The sequence below is a fragment of the Myotis daubentonii genome, chromosome 9, assembly GCF_963259705.1.
Source record: "Myotis daubentonii chromosome 9, mMyoDau2.1, whole genome shotgun sequence".
NCBI lineage: Eukaryota > Metazoa > Chordata > Mammalia > Chiroptera > Vespertilionidae > Myotis > Myotis daubentonii.
The window spans coordinates 17,349,689-17,374,012 of NC_081848.1; the positions used below are offsets into that span (position 1 = coordinate 17,349,689).

The 24,324-nt window shown below is 46.2% G+C and overlaps 1 protein-coding gene across 1 annotated transcript; it reads right to left on the bottom strand.

The window, feature by feature from the left end:
- Window positions 1-1,530: 1,530 nt before the first annotated feature.
- LOC132242030 (F-box only protein 31-like) lies at window positions 1,531-3,115 on the bottom strand. Its single transcript, XM_059710961.1, is given in 3 exon segments — window positions 1,531-2,457; window positions 2,459-2,905; window positions 3,032-3,115. Coding segments are annotated over 3 exon segments (1,458 nt in total).
- Between the last annotated feature and the right edge of the window lie 21,209 nt (window positions 3,116-24,324).

Consider the following 24,324-nt stretch of genomic DNA (forward strand, 5'->3'; position numbering starts at 1 on the left):
ATCGAGATGTCAGAGTTAACTATACATGTATAAATATTGCCTGCTACATGATGCTGCCCACTCTCACATAAAGAATGGCAACTCCTTTCTCACACCAGATGTAGTGTGAGAGTCCAGAGGTAGAGTTCTTACAGAGAATATAGGAGTCACAGGCTCAGAGTGGCCCCCCGACCACCTCTGGAAGACAGAAAATGAGGAAAGCAAAACTTATTTCTTCACAAATACGCAGTCCAGTGCAGTGTGCTCCTCACAGCTGCCCAATCATCTGTTTCAAGATCCTTCATTGCTTGGGGCTCCTAGAGGGAGTGGTACTGATGGTGTAGGGCAGTGATGGCGAACCTATGACACGTGTGTCAGAGGTGACACGCTAACCCATTTTTTTGGTTGATTTCTTTGTTAAATGGCATTTAAATATATAAAATAAATACCAAAAATATAAGTCTTTGTTTTACTATGGTTGCAGATATCAAAAAATTTCTATATGTGACACGGCACCAGAATTAAGTTAGGGTTTTTCAAAATCCTGGCACGCTGAGCTCAAAAGGTTCACCATCACTGGTGTAGGGGGACCCAGTAAAGGCTCAGATATATTTCTCCTCCCAGCAGGGACCTCTCTTCCCAGGTGTGTGGACCTGATATTGAGAGTTCTGTCCCAATTCCCCGCTTGCCAACCCGTCCTACTCTGTATTGAGGAGGAGGAGGGGAAAGGAAGGAAGAAGTAAAGCAATAAACAGGGACAGGGAGAAGAGCCCTGCAGTGTACACAGATGCCAAAGACTTCTGTTGGCAAGTTCTCTGTCCTGCCTCCTAGTAATGAACAAAGCTCAGTTGGAGTCTGAGTCAGAGGTGTCCCCCCGCCCCCACCCCGGAGGAAGATGAGCTGGAACTGCTGGCATCTTCACTGCTACTGCTGGAGTCTGAGGAGCTGCTTTCTGCCTTTCCCCCATGTTCCTTCTTTTCTTCAGATCCCCGTGAGGACTGAGAACAGTCCCCATTTGTCTCTGAAGATGCCATCCCAGGAGCCTGTGGCCCTGCTGTTTAAAATAGCCCGCAGCCTTAGTGCCAAAGCACTAGCTATGCTCTATGGAGATAATGTATCAGTTAGATAAGCTTCCTTAAGGAATGAACTCTATTGCTATTGGCCATGAGTTTAATATTAATAAATAAACAATATATATTAACTAAGATGTGTTTATTTATTTCTTTTGTGATTAATCACTATGCTTTAATTATGTTCAATTTGTAACAATGAAATTGGGGGTCACCACAACACGAGGAACTGTATTAAAGGGTCGCAGCATTAGGAAGGTTGAGACCACTGGTCTAAGGTTTATTTCTACCTCAATTGGTGGCCCCTACCCAGCCTGGCCCTGGTCCGGGCTTGGGCAGGAGACAACTGATGTGTTTCTCTCAAATCGATTATTTCTGTCTTTCCCTCTCTCCCCCACTCTCTCTAAACATCAATGGGAAAATATCCTTGGGTGAGGATTCAAAAAACAAAGATGGGTAACCTGGTTAGAAGGTCAAGTCTTCAAAGTGCATGCAAGCTGCTCCTCCTACGGGGTCGGGACCCAATGTTCTTGAGCATCTTCAGGAAGGCCCGCGGGGATGGCGCCTCCACATTCTGGAAGGTGTTCTGGACTCTGCCGAACAGGGTGAAGTATTTCGTCTCCAGGCAGATGAACCCCAAGTGGTTCTCATCGAACAGGATGAAGACTCCATGGAAGCGCATGGCGTGGCCTGAGCCACATGGGGTAGCAATGTTCACGCCATAGAAACACATCCTGCAGGTTCAGGGGTAGTTCTGGCGTCTGGAGCGCACGCGCACAGGCAGAACAAACGGAACAGGCTGCTCCTCCAAAGCTGCAGCCCCGGACTCCCCGACGCTGGGCCGGGCAGGGCTCTGCCAGCCATGGCCCCCGCTTTCCTCAGTCCCGTCTTCTTGCTCCCGGATCACCTGATCCTCAATCTCCAGGACCACGCGGTAGAGTTTGTTGAAGTTGCGGAAGATCTTGCCATCTCCCAGCTGGATGCGGCGCATGAGGTGGATCTCTAACGTCTCCTTGTAGTTTCCCGTGATGTTCGTGACCCTGGCATACTCCCCATGGAAGCTGAGCATGGCAATCATTACGCCAAAGCGATGGTATTTGCTTTGGAAGAGGCCTGGCCTGATGAGGTCGTCCGGGTGGTTGGGCGGGAGGTAGAGGCGGCGGTAGGTCAGGCAGTCATACCGCAGTCTGTCCTTCCCAGCCAGCACCTGCCCCCATTCCTCCCTAAGCCGCGTTGGTAAATCCTTAAGGTGGTCTGTCTTGTTGCACCGGGTGCTGAACCTGTTCTTCCGAATCTGCAAGTGGCGGCTGTGGGGCCTGCTGTGGCGGCCTTCCATGCACTCCACCGCGGCTGATTTCGTCTCCGTCAGGCGAATTCTGAACGAGGGCTTGAATTGCAGCGGGCCATCCAACATGGGAGTTAAGGCAAGGCCCGTACGTCCAACCAGTAATGCCTACGCCGTCCACCACGACATTCAGCAGTGTTCTATAGTGCTCAGTATCTAGCTGCCACAATCCCAAAATGTGTCTGTATGGGTGGAACAGCTTCGCATAGACTTCTCGATAAGACGTACCTATCGTCTCCAGGTTCTGCAAGTTTTCCCGAAGGCCAAACTCCTCGCGGCAGTGCCGTCTCCAGATGCTGTCGGTGTGCAGGATGTGGTGGAATTTGGTGCAGGCCAGGGCCAGGCTGGCCAGCTCGGTGCCGGGGAGCGAGCCGAAAATCTCCACCAGCATCTCCACAGGCAGGTCCTGCAGCGAGCAGTGCGGGGGCGGCCTGGGGCTCGGGATTCCTCCACTCCCCGCACAGCAACGCGCTGCCACGTCCGCCTCGAGGGGCTTTAGTGCCGGGGCCGGCTTGCCCTGGGCCGCTGCCGTCTCAGCTGGGCCCTGGCGCTCCTGACGACACCGCTTGCCTTCTGCCTTAGCCATCTCAGCTGGGCGCTGGCGCTTCTGAGGACACCGCTTGCCCTCAGCCTTTGCCTTCTCAGCTGGGCCCTGGCGCTCCTGACGACACCGACATCCCCGCGAAGAGCCCAAGCGGCAGAGGCTAGCGCACTCCTCCATGCCTCCACGCGTAACAGCCACCACAGCGTGGGCCACCACGCCTCAGCGGGGTTTTAAGTTGGCTGGGGTCCGCCCTAAAGTCCAGCCCTGCACCCCAGGGCCTATCCACGCCCCCTCAGAGACGAGCCAATTGTAGGACTTGAAACCCACACCCATTAACAGTCACCTCCCTTTCCCAGTGCCCCCTCCCTCTCCTCCTGCCCTTGCCCCAGGCAGTCACCAATCTGCATTTGTAGGGATAGGCCTCCAGGGATATGCCTATGGGGGGTGGGCGGAGGGACTTTTCACAGAAATGCAGTCCAAAAAAAAAAACACACCCTGGTATATCTACACAATGGAATACTGTACTACACTGCGGTAAAAAAGAAGGAGCTCTTGCCATTTGCAAGAGCATGGATGGAACTGGAGAGCATTATGCTAAGTGAAATTAGCCAGTCAGAGAAAGATAAATCCCACATGATCTCACTCCTTTGTGGAATATGGAGAACAACATAGACTGATGAACAGGGACAGATCCAAAGACAGAGAAACAGCAATCATGCTATCAATCCCCAGAGGGAAAGTAGGGGAGGGTGGGGGTAAGGGCAAAAGATCAATCAAAGGACTTGCATGCATGCATATAAGCCAAACCAATGGACATGCACAACAGGGGGATGAGAACATGAGTGTGGGGGCGTGGGGGAGGTTGGGGATTAATGGCGGGATGAGGACACATTTGTAATACCTGAACCAATAAAGAAATTAAAGATTAAAAAAATAAAATAAAATAAAAAACATTCATGAGAATGTTTAAAAATCGGACCCCTCGTACATTGCTGGTGGAAATGTAAAATAGGGGGGCCACATTGGAAAACGAGAGTCACCAGATGGTCCAGAAGTTCCACTTGTAGGCACATAGCCAAAAGAAATGGAAACATGTTCACACACAAAAACTTGTACACAATGTTCATAGCGGCGTTATTCATAAGAGCCTCAAACCGGAAACAACCCAAATACTCATCAACTGATGAATGGGTAAACAAAATGTGGTGTACCCATACAGTAGAATATAGCACACATAATACTTTAACATGTTATGCTAAGTGAAAGAAGCCAGTCACAACTAAGATGTCTTTAAATGGAAACACACATAACACAAGATGACGTGCTAACTGACGGATGGGCAAGCTCAGACCAGAGGCTGGAAGGAGACAGCTCTGCCCTTTGGCCAACAATAATGTGTCAGTACTTGCTAGTGCGTAGTGTGTTTCTGCTATATTACAGAACATGAGGGAATTTACTGTCAGCATGTCATATCTGTCATTTTAGTCAGAAAGTAATTTGTTTTTAGAATGCAATGAAAAATCTATACTTGCAGATAATAAAATTAATGGATTATGCAATAGAAATATGAACAATTTTAGGAAGAGCTTATTTATGGCAAAGAAAATTAAAGGGCAAAGAAACAGGAAGAGATGCTACTCTAATGACCAATGGGAAAAAAGCAATTGTGTTCACAAGAATCATTGTTTTCACATGAGATTGACGACATTTTTGTAATTTGATTAATGTACCCAAGTATTGGATAACTTGTGATTTCTTTTAAGTGGTGGAAAGGGGAAGTAATTGTATTTTTAGGGAGTGTTCCAGGGACTATATTGAAGTGTAAATACATTACATTACAGGGGTGAGGACCCTTTTTTCTGCCAAGGGCCATTTGGATATTTATAACATCCTTTGAGGGTCATACAAAATGAAATGGAATTATTGACAACTAGGCTGCTGCAATCTGGTCAAACCTTTAAATTACCCCTATGCCTTGGGAGGGCCAGACCAAATGATTTGGGGGGCCTTATATGGACCTCAGGCAGGACGTTCCCCACCTGTGGATCAGAGGATCACTAAGAAATGGCTGGCACTCACCAAAAACTCAATAAATATTATTAAATGTATCTTGGATATTGTGGGGCTCTGGGTGGAGATGGAAGCCCAGATAAGAACAGCTGTGAGTCACACTGTCAGCCTCCTGACCCCTCAGCCTGGCAGGGAAATACAGCAGCCCTGAGAAATACACGACACATGGTAAGTCCTAAAATACCAGCTATTATTAGCTCTGTACACTTGTTATCTAATTGTACTAAGGCAACAAGACTCTTTCTACTGAAAATAAAGTGCAACGGAAGGCAAAACTCCCAACAGAGAGAGGGTGGTGATGAAAGGCACGGGGATGTGTGCGAACAATGAGAATCCTAAGGTCTGCCCTGAAGAGGGCTGCACAGAGGCCACGTGAACCACAGAGGGAGGAGGATTTGGAGCCTGAGATGCGGATTTGGGTCACTGGAGCACTTGCTGGTATAGGTGTTAGTTCTCATTCAAAGAAGGGCTCCTGCCCTGGCCAGTGAGGCTCAGTTGCAGCAAAAGCAGGTTCCATTCTGCTCAGGGCACACACTGGGGTTGAAGGTTCCATACCCCATCAGGGAGTGGCTGGGAGGTAACTGATCAATGTTTCTTTCTTTCTTTCTCTCTCTCTCTCTCTCTCTCTCTCATATCCATGTTTCTCGCCACCCCTCTCTCTCCCTTCCTCTCTCTAGTAAAAAAATGAATCACTTATTTTGAAAGCAAAGAAGGGCTCCTGCTGGTTGGAAGCCTGGATTGAATAACCTGTACCATCTTTCTGAGACTCGGTGGCATACATTTCAGCCATTTGCCTTTGACCCTACAGAAGCTGGAAAAGGACAGGAGGCAAAGAAGCTTGGTGGTAATTGGTTTCTTTTTCTTTGCTGGGATCTAAATCTCCAACAGCTAATGTTATTAAAGGCTAAGATCAGCTGGTAGGATTAAGGCTGAGGAACTGCCCCAAGCCCCCCTGGCCCCATGCCAGAGACCTCTTCACCACTTTACCCCCAGCCCTACCCCACAAGGCAGTGAGCAGAGTCTTAATTAACTTGAGCTGGAATAGGCAGCACTACAAGTTTCCATACTTGGGAGGTGACCTTGAGTCTTTCTCAGGCTCAAAGAAGAAAATCAACCCCACTGGATGCCCTGGAGGGCTGTCTGCAGTTTGGGCGGGGCATGGAGCTGCCTCTTGGGTGCATGATAAAGAGAACAAAAGAGGGGATATGACCTTGAGAGTGGTCCTAAACGCCCCACACCCAGGTCATTGCCACATCCCACCACCAGGGCAGACAATGCCCTTAGGTCAGACTGGATTTTAACTAGAAAGCATTATAGGTCTGGGATCCCTTTGTTGCTGATGTGAACAAACCTGTTAGTTTGGAGAGAGCCCAGGATTGGATACAAGCAGATGTGTAATGAGATAATCGACCCTCCCTGGAATTTCTTACAGATCAGCATGCCAGACACAGATACCGGCTCCTCCTCCTCCCTGAATCCACAATGACCCCCACACATATACTGACTCATTCCTGAATGCCCTGCCGACCCCCTGTGGCAGGAACTTCCTCAACTCAGGCCTCGGGCCCCTCACTAAACCTGTATAAAAGAAGTGCCGCCCCTCCCTGTTGGCGCAAACTCACTGGCCCTGTCTCTGGGGCTCCTGGGTTTCACCCAAGAATATGGATTAAAACCTCTTTTTCCCTTTCTGATCGGCTTGATTCTCTTTTCCTGCAATACGAACCTAACAAAACCAACCAAAAAAGACATTTTAAGGCAATTGAGAAAATGTCAACATGGATTGAGCATTAGACAAACTTAAAGCACTCTGTGTCTTTATTAAAAGGGATCATGGCACCGTGGTTTTTGTCAAAGATAAAAGGTCTTCTTCATGAAAGAGGTCCACAGTAAAATATCCTGGTTTCTGGGATGAAGTTTGTTTTTTTCATATTTCTTCAAGGCACTGTGCTGCTTGGCCACGTGGCTGGGGAACCCACTGTTTTCTTCTTTGAGTAGGTGAGTCTTGATACTGTTTGCTGCCATTTCCCCTCATACTTTGATTCCTCGCTTTTAAAAGTCCAGACATTTCAGAATCCTTCTTATGTGGCTTTTGATGCAGTGGTTGCCTGTGCTTTACCCACTGGTCCCCAGGACTTCGGGAAATCACTGTCCAGTTTCTTAAAAGACCACGCTAGCAGGACAATCGTGAGCAGCTGCTTTATTTCCTTTCCTGTGTGAAACGCCCAGCCTGATTGGCTGGGTACCCTTGACCAGTAGTACATTTTCCAGTGTCTTTTCAAGTATAATTGCATCATATATGGATACTCCCATTTTTATTTCCTCTAGTCACCCAAAACTTTTTCCACATCCTCACCATGAAGCAGCAAAAATGGACAATAACTGAAGACAACTTTAGCAAGACCCCTTATCCCACATGCAGTTAATTCCAGTGTGTTCTGCGTGTAGAAATCCAAGTAAAAACAACGGGCAGGTTCAATCTGAAAACACAATGAAACAGCATTGTGTGCCGGGAATGTGCAAAGTAAATGGGCTTCAGAGAGCTTGTTTGGAGGTCCTGGCAGGGGAGCACAGCAACTCTTATACCATGAGAATTTCTTGACAGCTGGAAGGAAGAGAATAATCCTTAATGACCAGAGTCACCCATGTGGGGGGTCTCAGGGCAGAAGCAGATTTCGCAGGCCCCTCCAGCAGGGTATGCTCTTAGCTTTGCATAGTGATAGATGGTAACTAGACTTATTGTGATGATCCCATTGTACTGTTTATAAATGTCAAATCACTATGCAGTACAACTGAAGTTAATATAATATTGAATGCCAACTATACTTTAATAAAAAATTATTTAAAGGATAGATGAACTGATAAGTGAATGGATGGATGAATGGGTGAGTGGAAAGGTGTGCAGGTGGACAGGAGGTGGAGAGTGAGTGAGTCCTGGGATGGAAGGTTAGCCCAGAAACCCCTGACCAACACACTGACGTTCCTTCTTGCTGTCTGCAGCCACCACCAGTGTTGTGGGCCTGCTGCTTTCCCTACCAGCCTGGCCTCCCCATTTGCCCAGGAAGCCCATCGAGACACATCTGTGTAAGATAGGGGACAGTGTCACCTGGGCTGGAGCCTGTGACAACCATTCTCAACACAGTCCTCACCAGCTTCCTGCCGGTGACCAGGTGGCCCCACATGCCAACATCCAGGGACACACTATCTTCTTCTCTTCATGCCTATGACCTTCTGATTTCCTTGGTGGATTTAGTTTTTTTAATAAGCCTGGGTTACTTTCCTGTTTTAAGAAATAAAAACAATAATGAATTTTAATGAAAAGTCATAAGTAGCCCCAGATCTTGGCTTAATGTCATAAAGCACAGATTCTAGATTCAGAGAGATGTGGGGATGAGTTCCCACCCAGCCACTGCCCAGCTGTGGGCTTTTAGCAGTGAGGAACCTTTCTGACACTCCATTTCCTCTAGAAAGTGATAATACTACCTTGGTATGTTGTGAAGGACAAGTGAGATGACATTATTTACTGAAGGGCTCAGGAAAGAGCCTGGAATACAGTAAGTGCTTAGCAAATGTCCTCAATTATTATCATTACTATGATTGCTATATGATGATCAGTGTGAGCTGGAATAAGTTCCCAGGTGGATATGGTGCCAGTGGCAGAGCCTGCAGTTCCAGCTGGGCTCCCTGGAGCCTACACTCTGCCATTGTCATGTTGCCCTACAGACCCAACCCTGCCCTAGCGCCAGCCACCTGTGCAAGATGCTGCTCAGCTCCTCCAGGTTGGTGGGCATGAGGTACCAGTACATGTGTTCACACCTCTGCACATACATCTCCATGCAGTGCAGGTTCAGTGTGTACACCTCCAGTGGCTCCACTGCTCACTGCAGCGGGGGAAAGAAAAGAACAATTACACCCCAACTCCTCACAGTTGATTCTAACTTTATAGATTCTCCCTCCTTCTCCTGGTCCTCTCCTGTTCTCACTGAAAAGAACATCCTCTACCTGGACCAGTCAATGTGAGATTGGGTTTTGTTGTCGTTTTGAAGAAACTCTCTTTCACTTTGAAGGATGAATACTTTTTCAAGTTTTTTCTTTGCTAAAACAATCCTATGGGGTACATAACTGTAGCTGTAGCTGGAAATGCATCCCATTTGTGTCTGGCCTACTATGTGCATGAAAATGCATAGGTCAATCCAGAGAGCAACAAGGAAGAATGGCAGTTGACGCTGCAGAGGGAGAACTAAGAAATTTAAATGAGAGAAGAATACCTTTCATCATCTAAAATTATGTGCACATACTTTTTTTTAAAGTTCAGTATTAGTTAATAACATAAGGAACAGGCCAAACAAAGCATTTTATTTCCAAGTGGTTGACTATTATGGATCAATTTTCAAAAGTAGTTAGATGTACAGCTGATGCTTGAACAATATGGAGGAGCACTGAAGCATCCAAGTATAACGTTGATTTCCCCAAAAACTTAGCTCTGAATAGGCTACTATTAACTGGAAGCCTTACTGGTAACATAAACAGATGATTAGATCATTTTGTACATTATATACTGTGTTCTTACAATAAAGTAAGCTAGAGAAAAAGAGTTAGTGAGAAAACCACAAAAGAATATATATACGGCCCTGATTTGTTTGCCTCAGTGGACAGAGCGTCAACCTGCTGACTGAAGGATCCAGGTTCCATTCTGAAGAGCATGTATCTTGCATGCAGACACATCCCCAGTAGGGAGTAGTGTGTAGGAGGCAGCTGATTGATGTTTGTAACTCTCTATTCCTCCCTCCCTCTCTGTAAAAAATCCATAAAGTATATTTTTAAGAAAAGAATATATATACACTTATAGGATTGTATATATTTATTGAAAAAAAATCCATGTGTAAGTGGACCTGTGTAGTTCAAACCCATGTTGCTTCAAGGATTAACTACACATCAAGTACTAAGGAAAAGTCTCCAGATTACATATCTAAAGGTTTATTCATGGCTCTTTGTATCCTTCCTTAGGCCATTACCCATCAAGGACAGACAGTAGAAGTCTATGTCAGTTGAAGTTATTTTTACTTTGTGTCGTGATGTCACCAACTTCACTTACTGTTAGTGTCAAATGTTTCTGCTTTTTAATTTTGTTTTAAAAATGTATTATTATTGCTTTCAGAGAGGAAGAGAGAGGGAGAGCTAGAAACATCAATGAGGAGAGAAAAGTATTGATCACCTGCCTCGTGCATGCCCCGTACTGGCTATCGAGCCCACAACCCAGACATGTGCCCCAACCTGGAATTGAACGCTGACTTTCTGATTCATAGGTCAATGCTGAACCACTGAGCCATGTTTAATAAAAAAAAAATTCTTATTAAATTATTTTATAGGATGTAAAAAACTTACCTAAACCCAAAGTCAAAACTAGCAAACAAAGTACATTCAGGGAAACGTACCTCCTTTCCCTCCCGCACCTCTGTAAGTAACCATATGATTAGCTTCTGGCTTATCCTTCCATAGTTCCCGAAACAGAGACAAATAATGTATATATTAATATGTCTTCTTTTTACACAAAAAGTGACATAATATGCACACTTTTTGCACTTTGCTTTATAAAATAATGTTGCTTGAGACTGAATTAGCCTCTCGTTAAACTGAATGTAATGGAAAGTTGTTGAACAATACATATTTCTGTAGGAATTTTGAGATTGGCTAACCTTGCAATGTATTTTCTGCATCCTGTCTTCATACTTCTGTGTATGTACATGGCAAACTGATGATCGCAGTGCTATTTCTAGGGAGGAAAGTGGGGATTAATAATGGCCAAAGCCTAATTTAACTTTCTCTGCAATATTTTCATATTTTTTACAGGGAAAGTTGATTCATATGATACTTGTGTAACTAAAATCTCAATTTAAATACTAGTATAAAAGCTAAACCATAGGTGATCTGTAGATGATGGACATCCAAGTTCACTGTTACTCCAGGTAGCAGGGAGGGGCAAGGGCCTCGGGCAGGTCACCTGTGAGCTGCTGCTGGCGTCCCTCTGCAGGAGGATGCTCTGGAGGCCAGAAGGCAGCTCTGGGAGGACTGGGAGACAAAGAGGCAGGAGGGAGCCCGGGGGAGGCTGCATCAGCCAGGCTCAGGGCCCTGCACTGAGCTCAGGAGGGCTGTTGGGCTGGGAGTCAGGAAGCCGAGTTTTATCTCTGTTCCTGAAATCAGCAAGTCCCCTCTTAAGGCCTCAGGTTCCTATCTGTCAAAGGAAAGGGGCAGAGGTCTCACTTTCTGCTCCCTGGAGCCTCTTCAGAAGCCATCCCAGCTTCTGGGCCTCCACTTTCCACCCCTATAAGCAGAAACCCCCATCTTTAACTGCTCTGTGCTTGAGACTCTGACTGACATCTTAATTAGACTCAGGGTAATTGATTGTATGAATGGGCCAATTTTTTACTCCCTTCTCTGCATATGAGCCTTTTACCCTGTAACTTCTAGTAGTTCCTGCCTACTCTGATGCTAGGCTTAGTCATGTGACCTACCTTGGCCAATGGGATGTTAGCAAAGTTCACAGGGCAGAGATTTTAAAAGAGCTTGTGTATCTCTCTTATTAGGATCAGAGTTCACTATGATAACATCCACAGGTTAGCCCTCTGGAGGATGACACATGGAGCTGAGCCACGTCACCCCAGGCATGTGGGAGAGCCCCATGAAGGTCAACAGATGTTTTAGCTGACCTTCAGAGCAGAACTGCCCTCTGACCCAGAGACTCAGGAAGAGAAGGAAAAGGATGATGTTGGAAGGCATTGCCCTTTAGAAGTAGCTTGTTATCAGGATTAGTGTGGCAATTGATGGCTGACATATCCCTAGGGAAGAGAACCAACTCCTGCTTTGGGCCCCTAAACTGAATGCTCTGTGAGAACAGAGATGTCTGAGTGGGTCACTGAAGTATTCCTGGCCTTCCGGGACACTACGGACAGCACCTGACATACGATGGGCACTTCATAAGCATTTGCTGAATAAATGAAAATCTAGCACTATGGTAGGTGCTTTATACACATTCTCTTGTTTAAGCTCCACACAAATGTCTCCTCTCGAGTCTTCCCATTTGATAGATGGGGAAACTGAGGCCCACAAGTATGACAGCTTGCCTGCGGCCACAGAGGTAGGAAATGGTGGGTCTGGAGTGCAAATGGAGGTCTGACAGATTCCAAAGTCACTTTGAACCCAAAACCTAAGGGTGAGACACTGTCCAATGCCCCAGACACCTAGTCCTCACCATTCCTACCACAACCTGATGGAGGGAATTCCAATCCCTGTGATAATCTTCTCATCACCTGGTGACTGATGGTGGACTCCCAGTGCATCATGCAGTGCAGGTGACCATCCAGGCTGGCCCCTGAGGAGCAATGAGCTAGGGCAGCTGCGTGGGACTGCATTAGGCCACAGTCTGTGCATAGCAGGCATGGATCTGCTCACTGACCTGGGAGGGCAGATGTAAGGTCACCCACAATTCTGGGGTCCATGGGAAGCACCAGTCAGACAGAAAAGAGGTCGATCTGGGACACTGAGCCCTTGAAACAGCTTTTTAACATTCAGCATGCATGAACCCAGCACCTACTATGTGCCAGGCACTGGCTAGGCCTGGAGAAACACAAAAGTAAGCAGGCTACTTTTTCCTTTCAATCCAACCTTCCTTCCCTGCCTCTCTTCCTCCTCCTTTCCCTCTTCAATCCCTCCCTTCCTTATTCCTTCCTTGTTTCCTTCCTTCCTTCCTTCCTTCCTTCCTTCCTTCCTTCCTTCCTTCCTTCCTTCCTTCCTTCCCTACAGCACAAATTCAAATATTGTTGATTGACTATTCTATTTCAGTCAGTATACTAAGCCTTGGGGATATTAAAGTGAGAAAACAGTTATTTCCTTCTTTATCACCTTTCTTCTCTCCTTCCTCATTCATTCATTTAATTACTTGTTTAATTTGATAAGCACCTACTATGTGTTAGGCAACAAGCCAGGCATATGGGGTATAAGATGAGTAAGATGTTCCATTGGTCCCTCCATCCATTCGCCCATTATAATTACTGAAGGCCTCCACATGCCCAGCATGGGGCTGGGAGGAGGATGTAAAGATGAAGGAAACTGACTGCTTCTTTTACTTACAGCAGTGACCTGAGGGAAGGCCACAGATTTCAACCATTTTCCCTGTGGGATTTCTCTATAGGGGAGGGGAGTTTGAGTTGTTTCTGTGTTACACTGCCCCGGTAACTGAGGTTCTGAATCTGACAGATCTCTGGGCACAGATGGAGGAGACAAGCTGATAGGAGAATGTGGAGGGGAAGGAAGGGGAAGAGACAAGCGTGGAGACTCTTCTGTGCCTGAGTTTGGGAGCAGGGGCAGGGGAGGGGATCCTTTAGCTCTTCAGGGCTTTAGGAAAGAGGTTCTGAGTGGCTCCCTCCCATCAATCTCTTGAAGACTCATCCACACCCACCTCCCCATTTGCACCACCATCCTTGACTAGGTTTCCATGACCCTGTACCTGGATGGCCCCAGCAGCCTCCTCCAGTGCCTGCTTGTCCCAGCCTGGCCCCTCCTACCATCTACCATCAGCAGCTTTCATCCTGGTTTCCTCTCCAGCCACACCTTTCCCTATTGTCCCCACTTCCCTTGTCCTTATGTTCCTGCCATCCCTTGCCCTTCCACCTCTCCCCACCAAACACACATGGACACACACCCCTCCCTATTTCATGCAAGAGCCTCCTCTAGGGGTTTGCTCTTGCTGACCCTTCCTAGAGGCCTTTTATCACCCTCCTTGCCTGGAAACAACTCCTTCAAAGAATTCAGGTAGCCTTCTGCCTGGCATAGGTGCCTTGTCTGTGACCTCACAGCCCAAATGTCTGTCTCCACATGACTTTGCATGACCCCACTCACCTGATACGGACTTCCCCTAGTGCAGCTTTGGGTCTTCAGTCCTGGGTCAGGGCCAGCACAGTGGACTTCTCAGTTACTGTCTGCCCAGGAACCCACCAGCATGGAGTGAAGCACAGAGGGTCCTCAAGCTGGTACCAAGATGATTTAGACAGTTTACTGGCACAGGAACATCATATGGATCCGCAGTGTGAGAAAGTTCCCACTTTCAACTCTCCTTCAAATTCTCTGATTAGCAGGTACCAGCCTGGTGCAGCTGTGTCTTTAATGTCTCCTTAACAATTTATAATCTCTCATGTTAACAGAGAGAGAGTAGGCCTTAGACAGAATTCCACACCTAGATAGAATACAATTATATCATGTTTCCATATTCTAGTTATTTGTATAGTTTCCTCTTACTTATGGTTCCCCTTATTTAGTGTGGTATTAGCTGAAGCTTTCCCATTGATTGCAAAGATATAAAACAACTTCATACAAATAACAGAGTAAAAAGCTGACAGATGCATGTCCCAGAACTTAAACAAACTGATGCTCAATGTGTATTGTTCAGTTTGGGAAAAAGAACATATAGATCATGTCTAGTTGAACACATTTTGTTTTAAAAAGGGGGCCAGTATATATTGAACTTATATTTCTACTTAATTTTCAGCCAATTGTGTATACTAGGCTTAGTTTAGAATATTATCTTGGAGTTTTTAATCTTGAGTAAGCTCTAAGAAAGTTCTTTTAAAGCAAACTAATGAACAGTGAATATTTGCACCTAATTATTATACGGTAATAATTTGGGGACAAACTAGGATGACTTTAAAAACTCTCTGTTCTATTGTGGAGTAGATTTCTCTGCTTTCTTTTTCAAATTCATTTTCAAGTAAAGGCTGTCAAATTACAGTTATTCAAGCTGGGGGACCAGCAGTTCCTATCCATGCAAGTGTGTGTGTGTGTGTGTGTGTGTGTGTGTGTGTGTATAATGTGCCAATGACTTCTGAAGGGCATTGGGATCCTGTTTCCTGTATATTTCACCTTCCAAAATTAAATGCATATTTCACATCTTAATGTTAAACTTACGTGTATCCAACCACAAGGATAAAACCATTCTTTTGTCTCTATTGGAATTTTGTTTCATATTTTATACACATCCTTCTCAAAGCTTCAGACCATACCAGATTACAACTCTACATATTCACAAGTGACAATCTCAAGGGAAAGACTCAGTGAGCACCAAAGCACAACTGAAGCAAGTCCTGCTTCATAGGGGTGTTTCCTGCACAGCAGCTCTTCCACCTTAGTGCCAAGTCCTCATAGCCAACTGGCCTGCTCAATTCATCCCAGTGATGCTAACAGCAATCAAGGCTCAACTACAACAAGACTGCGCACACAGCCCACACAGGTGTTCAACTAGAGTTCCCAGCTCAGATGACTGGGAAGACTGAGTTATTGGGCCCTAAATGACACCTATTACAGAAGCCCACTGTGCCAACTCCAGGAGACAAAGCAACTCAACCTCATACATAGAAACAAACAGGGAACTAGCCAAAATGCAGAGACAAACAAACACACATCACAAATGAAAGAAATAGAAGCAAGCAAACTTCTGGATACAGAATTCAAAATTATGGTCATAAGGTTGCTCATGTATTTTTTAAAAAATATTTTTATTGATTTCAGAGAGGAAGAGAGAGGGATAGAGAGATAGAAACACCAATGAAGAGAGAGAATCATTGATGAACTGCCTCCTGCATGCCCCCTACTGGGGATCAAGGTTGCTCAAGTATTTTAATGAGAGCTTCAAGGGACTTATGGGAGCTTCAAGGGACTGAGTGAGACTTTCAAGGATCTTAGTGAGAATTTCAAAGACATTAAAAAGGACCAGTCAGAAATTAAGCATACACTAACTGAAATAAAGAATAATTTACAGGAATAACTTACAGGAAATCAAAAGTACAGTAGAGGATTCTAAGAATCAAATCAATGATTTGGCATTTGAGGAAGCAAAAAAACACCAAATCAGAAGAGCAAAAATAAAAAATAATCCAAAATTATAAAGATAGTATAAGTAGCCTTTGGGACAATTTCAAACATACCAACATTCACAATATGGGGGTGCCAGAAGGAGAAGTGATAAATCAAGTTATTGATAACCTATTTGAAGATATAATAACAGAAAACTCCCCCTATCTAGTGAAAGAAATAGACTTACAAGTCCATGAAGCACAGATAGTCCCAAACAAGAGGAATACAAATAGTCCCATACTAAGACACATAATAATTAAAATAACAATGGTTAAAGACAAAGAATCATAAAAGCAGAAAGAAAAATGATATCTTTAAAATTTGAATTGTAAATGCCTCTCTCCTTGATAGTCAAACTTTAGATAGGCTCCTCTGAGTCCTGTTTTTGACAAGGCCTCATCCTTTGGTGCTGTCCTCCATCTGTTTGCCAAATTGTGGCAAGAATCTTACTGCAAGTTTAGTGAAAATCTCTACCTTGATATCTGATCACGTTCCTCATCACCAACCTTTGATGTATAAATCTTTGGCCTGTCTTTAACAAGAACCCTCTACCCTTGGGATTTCCTTTGAGTAGTAACTTTCCATCCATTGGCCCCCTCACTCTGTGCATTGGACATAAATCAACAGATAACTTTACTGTATTTGGAATTCAGCTAAGTTCTATTTTAAGCCTCCTTCTCCTTTGCAATAGTACTGAATAAAATCAGTTTATAGAGCCAAAAGATAAAAATGAAAAAAAATATTTTTTCTATACAACTGCATTCTTAATTTTTTGAAATGTTACAGTAAGTACTTATTCCCCCATGTAAATTAGAAAAACAACTATTTTTTGGCCAAGAAATAAAATGAAACAACCTCTCTGGTTGTCCAGATTTGGGATCCAGTTTGTTTTTCTCACCAAGTCCCCTGATGATCCCAGATCAACACACAGAAACAGCGCCATCCCCCAATGTGCAGGAGGCAGCCTCACCCAGACGCTCACCAGCTTGGCCTCCCCAGGGACTGGGTGTAAAGGCCCAGTTGCCCGAATCACTAGGTTCCTCCACCTCCTTCAAATGCTGGCTCTTCGCAGCAGTTAAGTCAGTGTTTCTCTAAGTGAATTCCACCTTGCACAAATCATGGCAGGTACTTTTCCAACAATGGTTTCTGTGGGCAAATACATTTGAGGGAGTGATTCATTTGCCTCACACATGCCCTCAATTTCCTGAGAGTGACACGCATAATTACATAGTCAAGGTTTTAAGAACTTCAGGACTCAGAAAGCTGTTTAATCGTGTTTCCTAAACTATTTGACTATGAAACTTTTTAAAAACATAACCATTTTCCTCCAGGGAATGTGTAGTCCAATAAGGAAACCTCAGAAATCTTTTTACTTGAACCAGTGTGCAGTCCGTTTCTGACACTTTCCAAAAGAGTTCAGACTTCTCAAGAGACGCAGCTGCAACCAAACTGAGCCAAACTGGCATTCAGAGTCTGGCTGATTGCAAAGGACAGGTGATGCCTCAGAGATACTCCACCCACGGGAATCTTCTGGGCTTTTTTTACTGAAAGAGGAAGGGGAATAAGGCCACAGCATTGTTGGAATAAACAAGAACTGCTGAAGGAAGTGTTCTTGCAAAGAAGAGAATAGAGCAATATCTGCATATTCATCAGCAGGACGTACAGGGGACATCCAGGAAAAAGCAGGCAGACTGGGGAGGAGGCATGGCTGAGGTCCTCCAGGTAAACATGGAGGCTTTAAAGTTTAAAGTCAGCCTCTTTGTACCCTCAGGTTGGGGAGGCTCAGGCTTGCTCAGATGACATCAGTGACAGCTGCCTCATGATGTACTGAGCTATCTGCCAGGTGGTGAGCTCCCTGTCACTAGAGGGATGTGAGCAGATAGCGTGAGCAGGGTAGTAGGTTTGAACATCATTCTTCAGTCATCCCTGGACCAGCCCATGAATTTCTCCACCACGTGGCAGCCTGGGCCCCACACAAACCTACCCATTCAGGACCTCTAGGAAGCAGTCCAGGAAGCAGTCGGTTTTGCTACTTTAATGATGCCCATGAACATGTGGGACTTGTCAGTTGTGTCAGTGCTTCTCGGTCTTAAAAGTATACACATGGCCTTGGGATCTTGTTAAATGCAGACTCTGCTTCAGTGGGTCTGGGATGAGGGACTGATAATCACCTCGGGTTTTAATGTTTCTGGTCCACACGGCTTAGAAGACTTCAAAAATTTCAATCCAGCTTCCACATTTAATGATGCTTTGGCTGAAGACTGGACCATCCATTGGAACAGAAGCCTAACAAGGAAAATAGGATTATATTCTGACAGGCAGGCCAGGTCAGCAGGAAAGAAGACCCTTCTCATGAATAGCCTGAGTACTCTCAAAGAGACCCAAGCCCTATGTGCAAGGAAAGAGTTTTAATATTATAAAATAAAGGTACAGTATGCTAGACACTTTAAAGCACCATTAGATTTATTGTTGTAATAGCTCTATGAAGTAAGCATTAGTGTCCCATGTGGTGGTGTAGCAAACAGAGGCATGTATGGTTATCATTAAGTAATATTCCTGCTGTCTTCCTTCTAGGAGCATGGGGGGGGCAGAGGGAGGGGGGCTGCACTTCTTGGTGCCTTGTGTTTGAGACAATGAATTGTGAGTGGAAATGACAGGTGGAACATTTAATTGTAGGTGTGAGTCCCTCCAGGCTACCTTTTCCTCTATCACTGTGACTGGCAATATTCTAGATGGGGCGACTCCATCAATGGGGCCCTTTAATGTGGAGAAAGCAGAGTCCCTAGGTGACGCATAATAGACACACAGCATGTATGATAAACAATCCTTTGTTGTATAAGCTACTGAGATTTTAGGACTGTTTTCTACTGTGACCTGCCTTGTTTATCCTGACTGATACATGCAAGGAAGCTGCAACAACTAGGACTTCACAGGGGTAAGATTTCATGTAGACTTGACTAATTCCAGAGCCTCTGATGTCAGTGCAAGGCAACGAATGGGTATCTCCAAATCTGTGGTAAATCTTCCATTACCTCTATCCATAGCTCAAGCCCCTCATACCTCCCATGTTTGCAGCCATTGGTTGAGACACCATCAGCAGAGCCTCTCTGTGGACAAGACGAGCAAGTGAATTTGCTGGGACTGAGTTGCCATAGGGATGGCAGCTGGATCACAAAGTCATCCATCGGGTCCTAGGGCACTGTGGTGGGTAGAAGAAGCAGAGGAAGATCCTATGTGGGACACAGAAACCGCACTCCATAACAAGCCACTCACCACTAGCTCAGCACAGAGATAGGAAAAGGCCCTGAATCTCACAGTAGGAAACAGCGATCCCAATCACTGTCTGACTCAAGTCCTTGAGCCCATCTGAGCCAATAAAAGCCACCACCACTATATGGAGCCCCTAGGAAATAGGCAGAGCTGATGACCATGAAGAGAGGACAGAATTAAGAGAGAATGATCAGAGCCAAGAGACAGGCCCAATCCCAGACCAAGAGGCCAATCTCACCACGTTGCCACTCAGCTGTCCTCTCTGCAGGCTGACAGGAAGGAAAGAAAGCTTACTGGGAGCTTCTTGGAAGGCTCAGGGTCTCAAGTCCCCAGAGATTGACTCTCTGGGGGAGAGAGTCTCTGGTAGTAAGACAGGGAGCCTGACTCATCTGATGAGGCAAGACACACAAGGCCAGGACCCAGTGGAGTCCTCCAGTGATGATGGCACCTGCGCTGTCCATGGTCCTTAGTCTCCAAGAGGGTCTCAAACCAGTTAACCACATTCTGGAATCAATGAGGGAGACTTATTAGAAAGCCAGAAGTCTGTATCCTACCCCTGACCTACTGAATTGAAACCTCTTGGTGATACAGCCCTGGACTCTATATTTCAAAGTAAGTTTGATGTAGCAGCAACATTTGAAAACCAAGAATGCACTACTTACCTAACTCCTGGACACTGGTGACTCCTGACCAACTGCTCCTGGGGTTCAGCACTTACAGTTTCCCTTAAGTTGCCTTGCTCAGCTCCATTAAGACCGCAGCCTCTGCAGTGCTGCAGGACACACACAGTAACATGTGCATCGCAATTTCCATAGCTAATTTCCTGGCCCCTTGGCAATTCCAGACGGGTGCAAACCATTATTTTCTCTAGAAGCCTCAGTAAATGTTTTCTGTAAAGCGTCAGACAGAAAATGTTTTTGGTTTTGTGAGCTATTTGGTTTTGTGAGCTATTGTAACCACTCCACTCTGCAGTCTTAGTGCAAACATAGCCACAAACAAAATGTAAACAGAAGAGCATGGGTGTGTTCCAATAAAACTTTATGGGAACTGAAAGGTGAGTGTCATATCATTTTCACCTGTCACAAAATATTTTTTTTTCAGTTACTTACAAATATAAAAAGCATTCTCAGCTCATGGGCCCTAAAGGATGACGCTGGATTTGGCGTGCAGACCATAGTTTGACAAGCCTTGCTCTAGGATGTAAGAGGGGTACATATTTGCCCCTTGTGCCATGCCTCTTCGAGGATGATGGGTAATACGTCCTAGCCTCACCATGGGCTCCAGGGAGTGGTGGCGATGTGGCGGAGTTGTGTACTCAGCCCCACTTGCCATCACAGCTCAGTAGCTGACAAGGTCTGCCCCATCCAGTGACAGAGTAGGAAGCTGCCTTTAGAATGAGATTTTGGAGGTCACCAAAAGTGTTACACTCCTCCTCCCCAGGCAGACACCCCAAGGAGCTGGACAAGAAAGTCCAGAAAACTGCTGTAAACTCCGCTAGAAAAATGGTTGCAGAACTTAGCCAATCTCAGGTAAAGGTTGCACCCAGTTATGGCAAGCAAGCCTTTGCCCCCATCCCCTTCCACTCTGCAGACATCACCAGAGGATCCCTTCTCTACTGAACCCACAATGCTCTAAGCTAAATCCTGCAGGGTGGAGGCTGAACAGCATAAAGGCATTGATTTGTTTTCTACCTCCATCTCCACTGAGACCAAGATCAAATGACAACAAAACAGAGGTAGTCACACTCAACCCCAGGGGTGAGAGTGCCCAGACATTACTGGAGGCTACTTGTCATGCCTGCTGCTGGGAGTGTGCTGACCCATCTGGTTTGCACACCAGACACAGGGCCATCCCAGACACAGGGCAGTTCCAGACACAGAGCAGTCTGAAAATGCCCTTCTCTGACTGTGAATCCTCTGAGGTTGTAGAATTTGCCTTTGCCTCCTCTGTGCACAAGGAGCAGGCAAAGTATAAGGTGGTGGAGAAGAGGGGTAAGAAGACACTGAAAGGGAGTTTAGAACCCTCTGTGGCCACATCATCCCTCCCACAGGTCCCTGCAAATTTTTTCTGTAAATAGTCAGAGAGTAAATATTTTTGGCTTTGTGGGCTATACAGTTGCTTTCACAACTATTCCTCTCTGCTCTTGAGGCCTGAAAGCATCCAGAGACAAGATGTCAATGACTGGGTGTGGCCATGTTCCAATAAAACTTTATTGACAAAAACAGGCCATGGGTCAAATTTGGCTGACAGGAGTTTGCTGATTTCTGATTTAGGCTCCTCTCCTAAACAGATTTCATACCTCTTGCAGAGGAAATGCACAAGCAAAAGATTCTTTGCGGTTAACCCTGTGTGGTTCCAGCCAAGGAGAAAAATTACCCAAGGATGGGGTTATCATTTCCACAGGGCCTGAATGTGACCTTGAGGATGGAGGGAGAAAAACCAGAACGCCCTCCATCACCAAATAATCTGCATGGTGTGGTGGAAAGAGGCACATTCTCTGGAGCCAGACTACCTGGGTTCCAACCCCACCATGCCAAGGATCAGCTGTGCAACCCTGGACCCTTTTCTTAAGCTTCCTGGGCCTTAGTTTCCTCCTCTGAGTAATGGGGATGGTGATGGCAGTGGCACCTGTCTGGGATAGCTGTGGTGAGGATTAAATGAATCAGGACACAGAGAGCATAGAAGTGGGTGTGACACACAGTGGCACTCAATACACGACACCTACTATTGCGCATGGAGCACTTGTCACATTAGATGGTTGGTGTATCTTCACACTGATTTCTCACAGCATGATCCTGGCTGGGGTGCTGTTAACCCCATTCTACCGACCAGGAAGTGAGCCTGGAGAGGACAGGTCGCTGGGCCCCATGGCAGCGGCAGAGCTGAATGCAGTGATGTGAGCTTTTCTCTGAACCAGTGGTTCTCAGCCCGGGACAGTTGTGCCTCCAGAGGACGTTTGGTGACATCTAGAGACACTGCTGGTTGCCACAATTTGGCGGATTTGCTGCCTGGACTCTAGTAGGTGGAGACCAGGGGTGCTGCTCAATATCTTACAACGGACAGGACAGCCCCCGTCACAATGACCTGCTGCATCTGAGAAGCCCTGTAATAAAGAAACAGGCTTAGCTGGGGTTCCTCAAAGGCAGACAAGGATTCCAGCGCATGAACTCCATCTGGGAGGTGTTCCCAAGGAGCCCGAGGAGGGGAGAGCTGAAGTGAGAAGGGAAGGGGAGGCAGAGAGCAAAGGCTTAGTTATCACTCCTGTTACCACTATGGGCACCAAGGGCTGGATCTCCTGGGGGACCTCTGGGAGACAAGCAGATGCACATTTCAGAGATTTCTCAACTGAGGGTGAGGGAGCTTGGTGCCTGTTCCCCACCACTTCCCAGTCACTAGTGAGGGCTGCTCCAGGGAGCACTGATTCCCTGACATTTCTCTTGTGCCCCACCCCTTGTCAGAGAGATCCTAGAGGCCAGATAAATCCTTCAGGAAAGAGACCCTGAATCTGGGAGCTGGCATTGGGGTGTTGTGCACAGAGCAGGGGAGGTAGGCACAGTCAGCGAGTGTTCCACTGGGACATGCTGGACCCCCAGAGGCTAACGTTGATATCCCACAAATAAGGGATGTCCGCACCCAGCCTGGCTTCCAGCAAGAGCCTACAGTAATGTGTTGGGGGATGAGCCCCTGTGGAGAGATCTGTCAGGGAAGGTGGCACAGGGCATCTGGTCCTCGCTAATGAATCAGCTCTCTGGCGGGGCTTTATGCCATGGGCAGGCTGGGTGCCCCAGACCCTGATCCAGTTCAGGAATGGGCATGGCCATGAACACCTCAGGACACTCTGAGGCTCTTAATGACACAGGAATATGAGACTTGTCTCCCACCCGGCCATAAAGGACTATATGGGTGAAAACACACTAACCCCAGCCATGTAAGTCCTTACCACATAGCCTTCCCCACACAATGGTCAAACTCAGCGATGGACGAGAGGAGGAGCACTACGCGGCCGGGCATGGTTAGCTCAACCTCACCAGGAAGGACATCTACTTCCAAAAGGGCCTCTCTCTGCCCAGCCGAGGTCACTTAGGCAGAGGGAGGCTCAGAGCAATTATCCCTCTGATGGTATCAGTGGGGCCACTGAGGGTGAAAGAAAATGAGGTTAACAGAATGAACCTGTAACTAATACTGATCTGTTTAACAGACATTCATACTGTGCCTAAAAAATGCCAGGTCTCCTTCTAAGAACCTTTCAAATATTAATCTACTTAATCCTAACAATAGACCAGGGGAATGATGATCTTAACAGCAACAGCCTTCATTCACTAGCATCTGTCTCAGGGCAGTCAGCAGGCAAATTACTAAACATATTATCACATCCTGTGTAAATGCCAAGTGCTTCCTTCCTCTCTGCTGCTTTGCCGACCACTGAGTGAGTGTCGACCTGGTGCAAGGCCGTATTCTATGGGCTTCATATTGAACACATCATTATCTCATTGAGTCCTTTCAACAATATCTTGAAGTGTAATAACAGCATAATACCAGCTAATAGTCGGGTGTTTTCTCTGTGTCAAATACCTTATCTCATTTAATCCTCACGAAAGCTCTATTAAATGGGTGCTATCAACATCCCCACTTACAGATAATGAAACCAAGTCACCAAGGTGAAAAGGTAGCTGGCCAAGTTGAATCAGGATTCCAGAGCCCATGTCACTGCCACTACCCCATGCCAGCTGCAGGCCAGCCAAGAAGAGAGGGGGTACTTATTAGCTCAGAAAAGAGTGGTTGTTTCTCATTGGAGGAAAACTGAGGCCACAAAGATACACACTTCCTAATTCCAGGTCCCCTGCTGGTCCCCGAATCCAGACCTCTTGTCCTCTAGTTCCAAACTGCTGGGTCATATTGGGGATCAGGTGCACCAACAGGGCAGCTTACCAAATTCGGACTGCAGCCTGGGGAGAGGAGCCTGAACAGGTCATCCGCAGCCTGGTCCTCTTCCTTGTCTGAAGGTGTGGACTCGGTGAAACCCCAATGGCTTCACGTGTGCAATTTGGGACGTACTTTGACCTGAAAAACATGTGTCAGCGGAGGCTCCCTGGGACCCACCTGTTCCCCAACCTGCACAGCCTGAGGCTCTCGATGGGCTGTCCATG